Source organism: Wyeomyia smithii, chromosome 2 (assembly GCF_029784165.1).
Source record: "Wyeomyia smithii strain HCP4-BCI-WySm-NY-G18 chromosome 2, ASM2978416v1, whole genome shotgun sequence".
Taxonomy (NCBI): Eukaryota; Metazoa; Arthropoda; class Insecta; order Diptera; family Culicidae; genus Wyeomyia; species Wyeomyia smithii.
In genome coordinates, this window is record NC_073695.1 from 274,716,170 (window position 1) to 274,729,207 (window position 13,038).

General features: G+C 37.3%; 1 protein-coding gene across 2 annotated transcripts in view; it reads right to left on the reverse strand.

Annotated features, from left to right (window-relative positions):
- The window catches only part of LOC129721814 (roundabout homolog 2-like), a 289,428-nt gene that overhangs the window by 2,707 nt on the left and 273,683 nt on the right, over window positions 1-13,038 (reverse strand). For both annotated transcript variants that reach the window (XM_055674825.1, XM_055674824.1), the window contains exons 9-10: window positions 11,641-11,741; window positions 11,113-11,550 (exon numbers count right to left, since the gene is read on the reverse strand). In XM_055674825.1, coding sequence (XP_055530800.1) covers window positions 11,113-11,550; window positions 11,641-11,741 — 539 coding nt within the window. The remainder of the gene's footprint in view (window positions 1-11,112; window positions 11,551-11,640; window positions 11,742-13,038) is intronic.

The following is a 13,038-nucleotide window of genomic DNA, read 5'->3' on the forward strand; positions in this document are numbered from 1 at the left end:
ATTATTTTATATATATTTAAAGTATTCTTGATCAACTTTGAGTCATTTCACCTTTTTCTCTTTATTATGTTGTTTTTTGTGTTAATTTGTTTTTGAGTCAATTTTTCAAAATGTTTGAGTTGTGGTGTTATTATCGAATAATGTTTGTCATTTTAAAGGTATTTTTGCATCATTTTATGTGAATCTTGTTTGAATTTGTACCGTTCTAGTGTTGTTATGAGTTCTCAGTTACCTATTTTTGTGCGAATTTTGTAACACTTCTGCGCAACTGTTTTACCTGTCATTGTATCATGTCATATTGTGTCATGCTTGTGCCTGTTTTAGTGTATATCTGGGGTTAGTTTCATATAAACGCTATATCCCAAGCAACAAAACTGGTTTTATCAAAGATTTATAGCGTTGTTTTATCTGTTTAAAGCGCTATACAACTTCGATGAAACCAATATTGTTACTAGGGTATTTGTAATATTTTTTGATATCATTATACTGCAAATTTAACTCTACTTTCGTGTTATTTTTGCATGGATTTGGAGTCAATTTCTACATCATTTCTGCTATATTTTCGTTTCATTCTCTTTTTGTATGCCGTTTCAAAATTATTGTTAAAATATTTGATACCGTTTTCGTTTCATTGTTCCACCTTTTCATGTTCTTTTCGATGCATTATTTACAATTCTCGTATATTTTTTGTAATTTATATGTTATTTGTGCTTTTACATTTATCATCTTCTTTGTTTTTTTTTTTTTGTAATATTCTGTGCAATTGTCCTGTTGTTTTTAACTCTTTTAAGATCTTTTTCTGTACCATATTTCACAGCTTTTACATATTTTCAAGACATTTTCGATACTCTTTGTGTTATTATACATCTATTTTTGACATTAAATGCTATTTTGTACTCTTATGACCTATTTTTTTGAACATTTTATTTTTGCGTTTATTGTTTATGTTTTATAGTCAATTCAGTATAATGCTCACACATAACAATTTTTGTGTTCTTTTCTCGCCATTTATATAGCAATGTTGTCTGTTATTTCTGTACAGTGTATCGGATAGGGACCGATGATGATGGTCCCGCCTCTTACCCCTACAAAGATTTGAGGTAGACGATTTATCTATTGGATAACTAGTAATTGCTTTAATTAAACCAGAAAGCAAAAAAACAGACTGGTTTTGTCAATCTTATATAAAAAATAAAGTTACATATGTGCGACGCCCATAACTTTACAACGGAGCGTCTGATTTGAGCTGGCTTTGTTTTGTTGTGTTCGTCTTTGTCCAAGGCAAAATGTTACGGCGAGAAAACTAGGGAAATTCATATAAATGATGATGATGGTCCCACCTCATACCCCTACATCGGTTTGAGCTGGTCGATTTATCTAAGTAAGATATTATATAGAGTCATACAATGTAACCAGTTGACAAACAAATAACGGACTGGTTATTAATACAGACATAGTAACCCTTCAAAAGAATACCAATAATTTTAAAATAAATAAAAAATAAACGATTTTTCAATAACATTGATCCAAGGCTCATCCAGAACGTTTCCAACCCGAAAATTATCTGGACTTGGTTAGGAATTGAACCTAACATTTAGGAGTGTTAACTAATCAGAATTGGTTCTGGATAACGATCCAGAACTACGAGAGAGATCCTATGACACTATAATTCCCGATAACAAGCTCTACAGTCCACAGGCAAACCCAAGCCTTTTCAGTTTTTTTCTCCGAACCCTTTTTTTAAATCGTAAAAGCAAATAAATTCAGAAAATAAAGGTGACAGCAACCCAAAAAGCAACTTATCAACCCGTTATGCTTTTTGTTTCAATTTCAGGGGTTTAAACCTGATGTACTCAATATCCAGATTGTCTATGTCAGTCTACGCGCGCGTGGCTCAAACATGTGTAGCCGACTCATTTTTTTTTTAACTCTAATATTAGTTATTATATAACTATATTCAAACAAAAATCCATCATCATCAATGAACATAATAACTTGATGTACCCAATAAATAAGAAAAAAAGTTTAAGCTTTACAATCTTCGTCATTAATTTACAAAAAATTCTATATAATCTGTCTACAAGACTTTATGTGTGAAATACAAAGCCTTTTAAACTCCGCCATTGTTGCTGAACGTTTTACTTGTCTTGGCATCGAATTGAAAAAGTTTATTCCTTTGTACAACAGAGAGTTCTGTGATCTTCCGAATAAAAAATGTGGTGTTCTAGCATCATCCGCGTTTATAGTGTTGTACCCATGAAAATCACTTCCTCTATCAATTCGATCACACAAATAGCGAGGCAGCATATTATTCAAAATCTTATATAGAAACACCATTGTCAAAAAATATACTCTTTGCTTCACAGAAAGCCATTGCAATGCGTCCAGCATAAAACTCGAGGAAGTGTATCTATTACATCTTAATATTAATCGCATTACTTTATTTTGTAAGCGCTGCAGTCTCAACATTTGTGTATTGTTTGCAAGAAATATTATGGATGAAAAAAAATCTATATGTGGTGAAATGATTGACTTATAAAGACTAATTTTACTACTAACAGTCAATTCATTTTTCAGACGGCAGAAAATACCGTATTTGGTCATTTTCGGCTGTTTTCCAGAAACCGGAAGTCACCATCTTGGATTTCAAAATGGCAGAAAATTTCTGGCCTCTGAGCCTCATTTTGGTTAAAGAAACACCCATATTGGGTGGTATTTGGTCAACTATTTTGAACTCAAAGATGACCACTGTCAGTTTCTTGAAAACAACCAAATTACTGAATACCTCCCAATATGGGTAATTCCGAAATCAAATTGATGCCAGAAAAACTGCTGAAAAGGATCGAATACCACTCAATATGGATATTTTCAGAATAGAGGTGATGTACAGAAGCCAATAGTTGAGGATGTTGTCATTCCGATAAAACCAATCATTTCAAACGATTCGCCTTTTGACTTTGATTATATCCTATGGCCGATTCGTCGTGCATTTGCAGACTATAAAAAAATCGCAAGGAGTCAATGAATTTGAAATGTTTAAAATTATTGAACTAAACAGAAAAATGGGCGAGACGAAGTTTGCCGGATTAGCTAGTACAATTATAAAATAATATTCCAATGCTTAAACGGCAGTATTACTGAATAAAAAAAATTCAAATACAATTTAAGCACAAATAAAAAAAACTCATAAAAGATCGCATAGTGGAAGCGAACACTAAAAATGATCTTTTCTACTTCCAAAATTATACTTCATACATTTGATGTGACAATAAAAAATAGAGTCATTTGCTTCCCACATGAAGGCTTGCATGGAAGCTTGTATGCATGTCCTAGTTGACAGAAAGTGCTGAGGTTTCCACCATAAATAGAGCAAATGCAATGCAAATAGGTTTTTTTTCTCATGCTTACGTTTTTTATCATACTTTGTGTTGTTTTTTCACTAAACTCGAATCTTTTGACGTGGGACTACGTCTTTTTTCACTATACTAAGGTACATTCTGTGAAAACTGGATTGAACATGTAACGTTTTTGGTTGGCGGAATGGAAGATTTTAGATGCCAATAGCGCTCAAACAACTGTTCCGATTCCAATAGTTAATATACCGTTGGAAAGCTAAAATATACAAGATTTGTATAACATGATAATTTTAGTTACCATTTTCTAATTACTCCGTGAAAATTGCGGAAAAGTTTGAAGGTCGAATATCCACACACATTTTTTATACGATTGGTATATTTCCCTAACGCAGACTTCAAAAACATAGACGAAATGATTTCACGCGTTCAGTCATTTGTTAACAATGTTGACTGTTATTACCCAACATGAAAGATGAAAGAAAGTAGCTTCCACGTGATTGGTTCTTCCCCCAAGTGTGTGTGTGTGTGCAAGTGGCGCGTTTGTGTCTGTCAGAGGCACGTTTGTGTCTGTAAGTGTCGCGTGTGTGTAAGTGGCGCGTGTGTGTGTGTGTGTGTGTAAGTGGCGCGTGTGTGTGTGTGTGTGTGTGTGTGTGTGTGTGTGTGTGTGCAAGTGGCGTGTGTGTGAGTGTGTAAGTGGCGTGTGTGTGTAAGTGGCGCGTGTGTGTGTAAGTGGCGTGTGTGTGTGTGTGTGTGTGTGTGTGCGTGTGTGTGTGTGTGTGTGTGTGTGTGTGTGTGTGTGTGCAAGTGGCGTGTGTGTGAGTGTGTAAGTGGCGTGTGTGTGTAAGTGGCGCGTGTGTGTGTAAGTGGCGTGTGTGTGTGTGTAAGTGGCGTGTGTGTGTGTGTGTGTGTATGTGTGTAAGTGGGGTGTGTGTGTGTGTGTGTTTGTGTGTGTGTGTGTTTGTGTGTAAGTGGGGTGTGTGTGTGTGTGTGTTTGTGTGTGTGTGTTTGTGTGTGTGTGTTTGTGTGTGTGTGTTTGTGTGTGTGTGTTTGTGTGTGTGTGTGTGTGTGTGTGTGTGTGTGTGGGTGTGTGGGTGTGTGGGTGTGTGTACGTGGTGTGAGTGTAAGTGGTGTGAGTGTAAGTGGTGTGTGTGTGTTTAAGTGGCGTGTGTATGTGTGTAAGTGACGTGTATGTGTGTGTGTGTAAGTAGCGTGTGTGTGTGTAAGTGGCGTTTGTGTGTGTAAGTGGCGTGTATGAGTGTGTATGTGTGTGTGTGTTTAAGTGGCGTGTGTGTGTGTAAGTGACATGTGTGTGTGAGTGGTGTGTATGTGTGTGTGAGTGGTGTGTGTGTATGTGTGTGTGTGTAAGTGGCGTGTGTGTGTTTTTTTGTGTGTTAGGGAAGTAGAATTACGTTGTCCATTGATGTGAACTTTTGTAATATATCCCAGTAAATTGCTATACGTGTCCCCTTGCAAAATACAATGACCACTATTGTTGAGTGATTAGGTACCTGCACTGACACGCTCCCAGTCCCATATTTCATGGTTTATCACCTTCACCTTCCCAGGATTCAAGGACCAAACCTCTTTGGGCTGTTAACAGCCACTACCAAGAAACCTTGATTTGCGTTTAAATAATGCACCACAACTGCACAGCAGATGTTCCGATGTCTCGCTTTCCATATTACAAAAGCGTACATTTATAAGCATCAAGTGCTTTCAGCGCTGCTTGACTGTCAGGAAAATTACAAATATTTGCATGTTTGTATTTTCTAGTCAGACACACATTCGCACATTCAAGGATTGCAAAAATCTCTGGTTGAAACACTGTTGGCCAGTGTCCCATTGCCACTGAAACATTAATTCCAGAGCCGAAGATTCCTGCACCAGTTTTGTTACCTATTTTTGAGCCATCTGTGAAAAATATCATTGAACCGGGACGGACATCAGGAACTCCGACTTCCCAGTCTGTACGCGACGTTTCGCATAGCTTGTAGGGAATATCATGATCATCCTGAGGTGCCATCCAGTCTCCATTAATACTCTGTGTGTGTAAGTGACGTGTGTGTGCATATGTGTGTGTGTGTGTGTTTGAATATCATTCTTTCTTGTGAATTCTTGTGTTCTTATGTCAGTTTCATTTCGTTTCATTGCCAGTTTCATATCACTTTTCATTTCCATTCTACGTGCTGTTTCGTGTCATGTTCATACTATATTTTACATCTAATAGAGTCATTTTCATGCAACATTCTCATGCCATTTTAGTATTATTTTCCTGGTCTTTCTAAGTGCAATTTTGTAACGTTTTAAACCATTTGTTCAACAATAATATTTGTACGTTTTTCTTTATGTTATTTTCATTAAATATTATTTTTGTGATATTTTGTGCCTGTTTGCGACATTTTTCGGCCAGTTACGTGTCAAGTTTGATGGCATACATCGCCATTCTGTTTAACTTTGTGTCATTGACGTTTTTTTTTTGTTTTTAAAGGGGGGATTTGTTAGTAGCTTAAGTATTTATGATGAATATTAGTAAATAATGAGTATGTGTGTCCAATCACAAATGGTGACTTCTCAACACTGCTAGAAATTTGTAATTTTAATTGTTAGGATTTGTTTGCTTTCGCAATTAGGACTTATCATTCGTAGGGATTTAAACCTACTTGTCAAAAAGGGGAAGTAAACTTACAACTAACTTGATTGCTAATTTATTGGCTATAAAGAGAGCTTATCGTAGCAATAGAGGATTGCAACGATTTTTGTCGAAAATTGTTAATAATTTTATTTGACAAGCTTCAAATGGTTCAACACCAGTAAGTCTATGTAATTCGAGTGTACCAAACCAAGAAAGACGCTTTAAAATCATTTTCAGAATTTTATTCTGAATCCTTTGGAGCGTTTTCTTCCTTGTTGAACAGCAACTTGACCAGATCGGTACAGCATAAAGCATTGCTGGTCTAAAAATTTGTTTGTAAATAAAAAGTTTGTTCTTTAAACAAAGTTTAGAATTCCTGTTAATGAGAGGATATAAACATCTCGTATATTTGATGCACTTGGCTTGTATACTCTCAATGTGCTCTTCGAAAATAAGTTTTTTATCATAAATTAGTCCCAAGTACTTAACCTTGTCGGACCAACTTAAAATAACCCCATTCATCTTGACAACGTGATTATTGTTTGGCTTGAGGAAAGAAGCCCTAGGCTTATGCGGAAAAATTATCATTTGAGTTTTAGAAGCATTGGGAGAGATTTTCCACTTTTGCAAGTAGGAAGAAAAAATATCTAAACTTTTCTGCAATCGACTGCATATGACACGAAGACTTTTTCCTTTTACGGAAATGCTTGTGTCATCGCAGAACAATGACTTTGTGCATCCTGGAGGCAAATCAGGAAGATCTGAAGTGAATATGTTGTACAGGACTGGACCCAAGACTGAACCTTGAGGCACACCTGCTCTGACAGGAAATCTATCAGATTTTGAATTCTGATAGACAACCTGCAGAGTTCGATCAGTAAGATGATTTTTTTAAATTTGGATTAGGAAAATTGGAAAATTAAAAGTTTGCAATTTCGCAATCAAACCTTTATGCCAAACACTGTCGAATGCTTTTTCTATGTCTAAAAGAGCAGCTCCAGTGGAATAACCTTCAGATTTGTTAGCTCGTATCATATTAGTAACTCTGAGCAATTGATGAGTTGTGAAATGCCCATGGCGAAATCCAAACTGTTCATTTGCAAAAATTGAATTTTCGTTGATGTGTGACATCGTTCTGTTAAGAATAACTCTCTCAAACAGTTTACTTATTGAAGAAAGCAAACTGATTGGTCGATAACTTGAAACTTCAGCTGGGTTCTTATCCGGTTTTAAAATGGGAGTAATTTTTGCATTTTTCCATAATTTGGGAAAATATGCAATTTTGAAGCAGCAATTGAAAATTTTCACTAAAAAATCCATTGTGCTCTCAGGGAGATGTTTGATTAGTATATTAAAGATTCCATCGTCACCAGGTGCTTTCATATTTTTGAAATTTTTAATAATTGATTTAATCTCATTCAAGTTAGTTTCAATTATTTCTGCAGGTAAAAAATTCTGGGAAGAAATTAAATCAAATTGACGTGTGACTTCATTTTCAATTGGACTCACAAAATTCAAATTTGAGTTATGAACACTCTCAAACTGCTGAGCAAGTCTTTGAGCCTTTTGTTCATTGGATACAAGAAAACGTTCACCATTTTTTAAAACTGGAATAGGCTTTGAAGGTTTCTTAAGAATCTTCGAGAGCTTCCAAAATGGTTTTGAATATGGTTTCAATTTTTCAACTTAAGTCTCAAAATTTTGATTTCTCAGAAGAGTAAATCTATGTTTAATCTCTTTCTGTAAATCTTTATAAATAGTTTTAAAAACAGGGTCACGAGAACGTTGATATTGACGTCTGCGGACATTTTTCAAACGAATTAGAAGTTGAAGATTTTCGTCAATTATTGATGAATCAAATTTCACTTGAGCCTTTGGAACAGAATAATTCCTGGCATCAACAATTGCACATTTTAATGCTTCCAAAGCGGAATCAATATTCACTTCGTTTTGCAAATCAAGCTCATTATTGAAATTTCTCTCAATGTGAGTTTTGTATCTTTCCCAATTAGCCTTGTTATAATTAAAAACAGAGCTCATAGGGTTTAAAACTGATTCATGTGATAAAGAAAAAGTTATTGGAAGATGGTCGGAATCAAAGCCAGCATGTGTGATCAAATCACTACATACATGACTTTGATCTGTTAGCACCAAATCAATTGTTGAAAGGTTTCTTACAGAAGAAAAGCATGTAGGACTATTCGGAGACAAAATAGAATAGTATCCTGAAGAACAATCATTGAATAAAATTTTGCCATTGGAATTACTTTGAGAATTATTCCATGAACGATGTTTAGCGTTAAAATCGCCGATTATGAAAAATTTCGAACGATTTCTGGTGAGTTTTTGTAAATCACCTTTAAAATAATTTTTGTGCTCGCGTGTGCATTGAAATGGTAAATATGCTGCGGCAATCAATAAAATCCCAAGTTCAGTTTGAACTTCAATTCCCAAAGTTTCAATAACTTTCGTCTCAAGATGGGGAAGAGCACGATGTTTGATTCGGCGATGAATAACAATTGCAACTCCACCGCCGGAACCCTGAATCCTATCATATCTATGAACCTCGTAATTGGGATCATATTTTAATTTAATGTTAGGTTTCAAAAATGTTTCAGTAATAATTGCAATATGCACATTATTTACTGTTAAAAAATTAAAAAGCTCATTCTCATTGGCCTTCAATGAGCGAGCATTCCAATTTAATATTTTAATTGTTTTATTTAAAATCATTGCTAAATTTTAAATTAGAAACAATTTTAATAGTAAAATTTGTGCCTATTTGAATGGCTTCAAACATTGATTTTGCCTGCAACATGGCGTTCATAAGATCGAACATTGCCTGTTGCAAAAAAGAAAGTTTACCTGCCGTAATAGGCCACAGGCAGTTGACATTAGAAAAAATATTTTCGGTAGCAATATTAGCTGAAGTAATAGGTGTACAATTATTTTCTAGCGTATTTTGCTTACCCATAATAACGGTCATTTTCGAACTACCAACACTAGGCGGTATAATGTTCGAACTACCTGTAACCTGTGCATAAGTTAAACGGGTATGCAAAGGAGTAGGTAAACTATGCATCACTGGTACGCTTGGAGAATTTTGTTTTGAAGTTTGTTTTGAATTTTGTTTACCTTGCCTTGCCTTAACAATTGCTAAACGGGCTGGGCATTTATAAAAGTTCGACATATGGTTGCCGTTACAATTCGCACAGCGAAAATTTTTACTCTCTTTCACAGGACATGTGTCCTTTTTGTGAGAAGAGTCTCCACAAATGAGGCATTTTTGGTCCATGTTACAAAACTTTGAACCATGGCCATAACGTTGGCAAACACGGCATTGGGTGGTATGCTTTTCACCTCCGCCAAACTTTCGATATAGTTCCCATTTTACACGCACGTTATATGAAGCATGTGCTTTTTCAAAAAAAAATTTAAGTTATTAACCTCACTGCGGTTAAAATGAATTAAATAATTTACAAGGGAAATTCCAGTTCGCTGACTGTTGTCGCCTCGTGATTTTTGTTTCATCAGAATTACTTGGGTAGGGGCTATACCAAGTAATTCTGTCAAAGTAATTTTGATCTCATCAACGGTTTGATCGTTGGTGAGACCTTTCAATACGAGACCTTTTTTTTTGTGATTTGTTTTGTAACTTTTTCACACTCAGTTATCCCTATTCATTATTATTCTGTTTTGATTTATGTTACTTTTTATTTCCACGTTATATTTCTTTTGGTTTTGTAACACTCAATGCAATTTTCATTAATTTATCAAGATATTTTTAGGATATTAGTTTTGGTTATTTTGAGCTACTTCTTTGAAACTTGTGTGGTGTGCGCCATTTCATTTCACATTTGTACCATAATTAAATCACTAGTTGTACGATTTTTACGACATATCAGGTTCATTTTTATAAGATACTGGTGTCATTTATATCATATCATATTATACTGTTGCTTGGTTCAACATAGATTTGAAAAATAAACACCGCTAATTACTTAGTGATATTTACTCTCTAACAATCCAGTTAGTGGCATTTCGTCAATCGTAACTATCTGGTTCAAAGCTTAGTATGAAAGCTACATTGGATTCCATTCAAAACACTTGCAAACAAAGTTGAATCGGTTTCTATTCATCAATACTCACTAATTAGCACTTACCCGGGGCCATTTAAATACCCAAAGCGTATTGAACGGGAAATGCTAAAAAAGCTGTATGCAAAAAAATATAAGTGCAACTGCTGACGACACCTAATTGGTCTTGCAAACAAACGTCGCCAGCGGTTACAGAGTATACAAAATGCATTGATTCCCTAGTGCGAATTGAAAAGTTTATTTCCGTGTCAATTATTTCTCTAATCACTACCACCGTGTGTTAGCGATGCAATACCAATTGCTCGTTTGTGTTAGGATCCCTCGATAGTTAAAAAGGGTGCTTCGGACTACAAATTGCAACCCTACCGCTTCTGTCAACAAAAACCAATGTTTTCCTGGACGTTACGACATGACACCATTAAGACCGTCTGTTGATTGATGTAAGTTCTGCTTTCATTGGTACTTCAAACAAACTAAGAAAAAATAGAACATTCAACTCACATCCTGCGAGAGAAGAAAAAAGAATCCAATTTCATCCTGCCAACCATCAGCCGGCCCAAAACCTTATCAAAAGTTACGCTAAATGATAGTCATATGTCAGTCATTCTACCACAAATATCTTTTCCCAGTGCTGTGTGTGGGGTGCAAGTTCTGAAGGCTACTACGGACTTCTGATTGCCACCGACACTGAGCATGAGCAATCACATTTTTCATCCTGAAAATTAGACCACTCGACTCTCGACGTCGGCGTCGGCGTCGTCGTCGGCGGTGATGCTTTACGCATATGCCTGCACGGTACGGTGACAGCAATCTAGGTCAACTAATAAATCACAACAAGTGAGGCTTGTCCCTAACCATTCATCTCTCCTCATCCCAGAGCGTCATCCGTTTGCTATTCAGTCACAAAACGACAGGACTCATATATGTACTTCTAATTCATGTCGAAACGAGAACGACCACAATGACGATGGGGGATGCTACTGGTAATGACAACGGAAGACACTTTTCCGCTCGAATGAGAACTTACCTTCCCGCTGAGAACGTTCCGTGCGCTTTCCAGTTCCTCTGGCACACTGACACGGTCATCCGAGGACAGGGTACGAAAAGGCGCCGACAAACCAGACGGAGCGGAGACGCCGTACGCGTTTTCCGCTCGAACAACAAACAGGTAAGTCGTTTCCGGCGACAGTCCGGTAACGGTTGCCGTGTTGCCCGCAATCTGCCGTAGGGCGATACTCCAACCCGACTGTCCTTCGCTGTCCGTGCTGAACTGTTCGATGGTGTAGGCTACCGGGACCTGCGGCGTTGATGTCGAGCGAGATTTTACGAAGTCCTGACTGCGACCGGGCCAGGCCAGAGTGATGTTGCTGTTGGTGATGTTCAGTGCCCTCGGGGAACCGGGTGCGGTCGGTGCGAGGTCAGCGTTGAATGTGCGCTGCTGGGCGACGGGTAGATCGTCGTCGACCTGAAGGATTTTTTTCATGAATTATTACAAAAAGTAAGGATGGAATGATTTCAAAAATATCGTATAAAATTAATGATTGTTTCTACCCACCCTTAGGTATGCACTCCAGGATGCCAATTTTTTCGTTGTTGAACCCGCATTGCCGAACCGAGCCACACAGCGATACCAGCCGCTGTCTTGCTTTTGTAGATCTGAAAATAGATGAAGAGTAAAATACAATTAAAGCAATGGTCATTAAACTAAACATTTTATATTGTGGTTTCTCTGATTACCGAAGCAAAAATATATGGCTGCAAAACCACCCAAGAATGGGATTATTTCTTCTTCTTGCAATATTCAATTCATGCTAAAATGCATTTCCAACTTGTGCATTCCAGCAAAGAACAACGCATCGTAAATGCATAACCAACCGCAACAGATGGCTTATTCGGCATATTTCACACCGGAAGATAATCACCTTGGTTACCCGCACAAGTGAACTTATGAATTAAAGATACACCTTAATGTTCTTCGCATTCCTTATTCCGCTCGTATCGACCCAGTTTTGCTCTCTGTTGCACCTTCGAAATAAGCGATTCCACAACATTTAAAGCCCTTTTCCATCCCGGTGATTTCACACTCCACCTCCGTCGTTGTACATCTCCCCCCCCCCTGAGTGTCAAATCTGTCCACCCTTTGAAGCCCGAATTGCATGCTCCCCCGTAAAACATGGGAAAGGCTGGGATTCGGTTTGCGGAAACAATGAATTACACTTTATCGCATCCTTCACACAGAGCGCAACGAAATATCTTCGTTCTTCGTATGCCGGAGCATTCTATACCTTTATCTTTCTAGTCCTTATTAAGATTGAAACTCGAGGCAAAGATCCGTATCAAAGACACACACACACACACCCATCCTTCCAAACACTTTCTCAGATATTATATTCCTCCAATAAAGCTTACATATTTATGTGCCCATTTGGCGTTCCCGGGGTTTTTGTCTGGCGACAGTAGCGATGGAATTGGGTTTGGACTGTCTGCCTGCTGCACTACTGTCTCCTTTTCAACACAATATTTTAGGGATTTCAAGAAAATCCAACATGAATCCTTTCCGTTCGAGCCTTGGGTCCACACTCCCCCATTCCGTGCAACTACAAATTCCTCAAGCATGACATCTCCTTTCCCGATAGTCACATACACACAGTGCTTTGATAGCAAAATATCGAGTTTGTGCTCACTTGTTTTCTAGGGTTTCCTGTCAGGAAAAACGAAACGCTTGCAGCATTCTTCACACAAAGCTTCTCTGGGAAATCCTGCTTTTTCCATTAGATTCCTAGCCTCGCAAATCGAGTGTCCGTCGACTCGAAGGAAAAACCGCATGCAATATGCAGCGGAGATGAAAGTTTCTTTTCAAATCCGCCCCGGAGAAATGTCTCGTATTGTTGTTACCTTATTAGAATGCACTTCCGCCTGCCAGGAGTGCGGTTTATCGAACAAGAAACAGAAT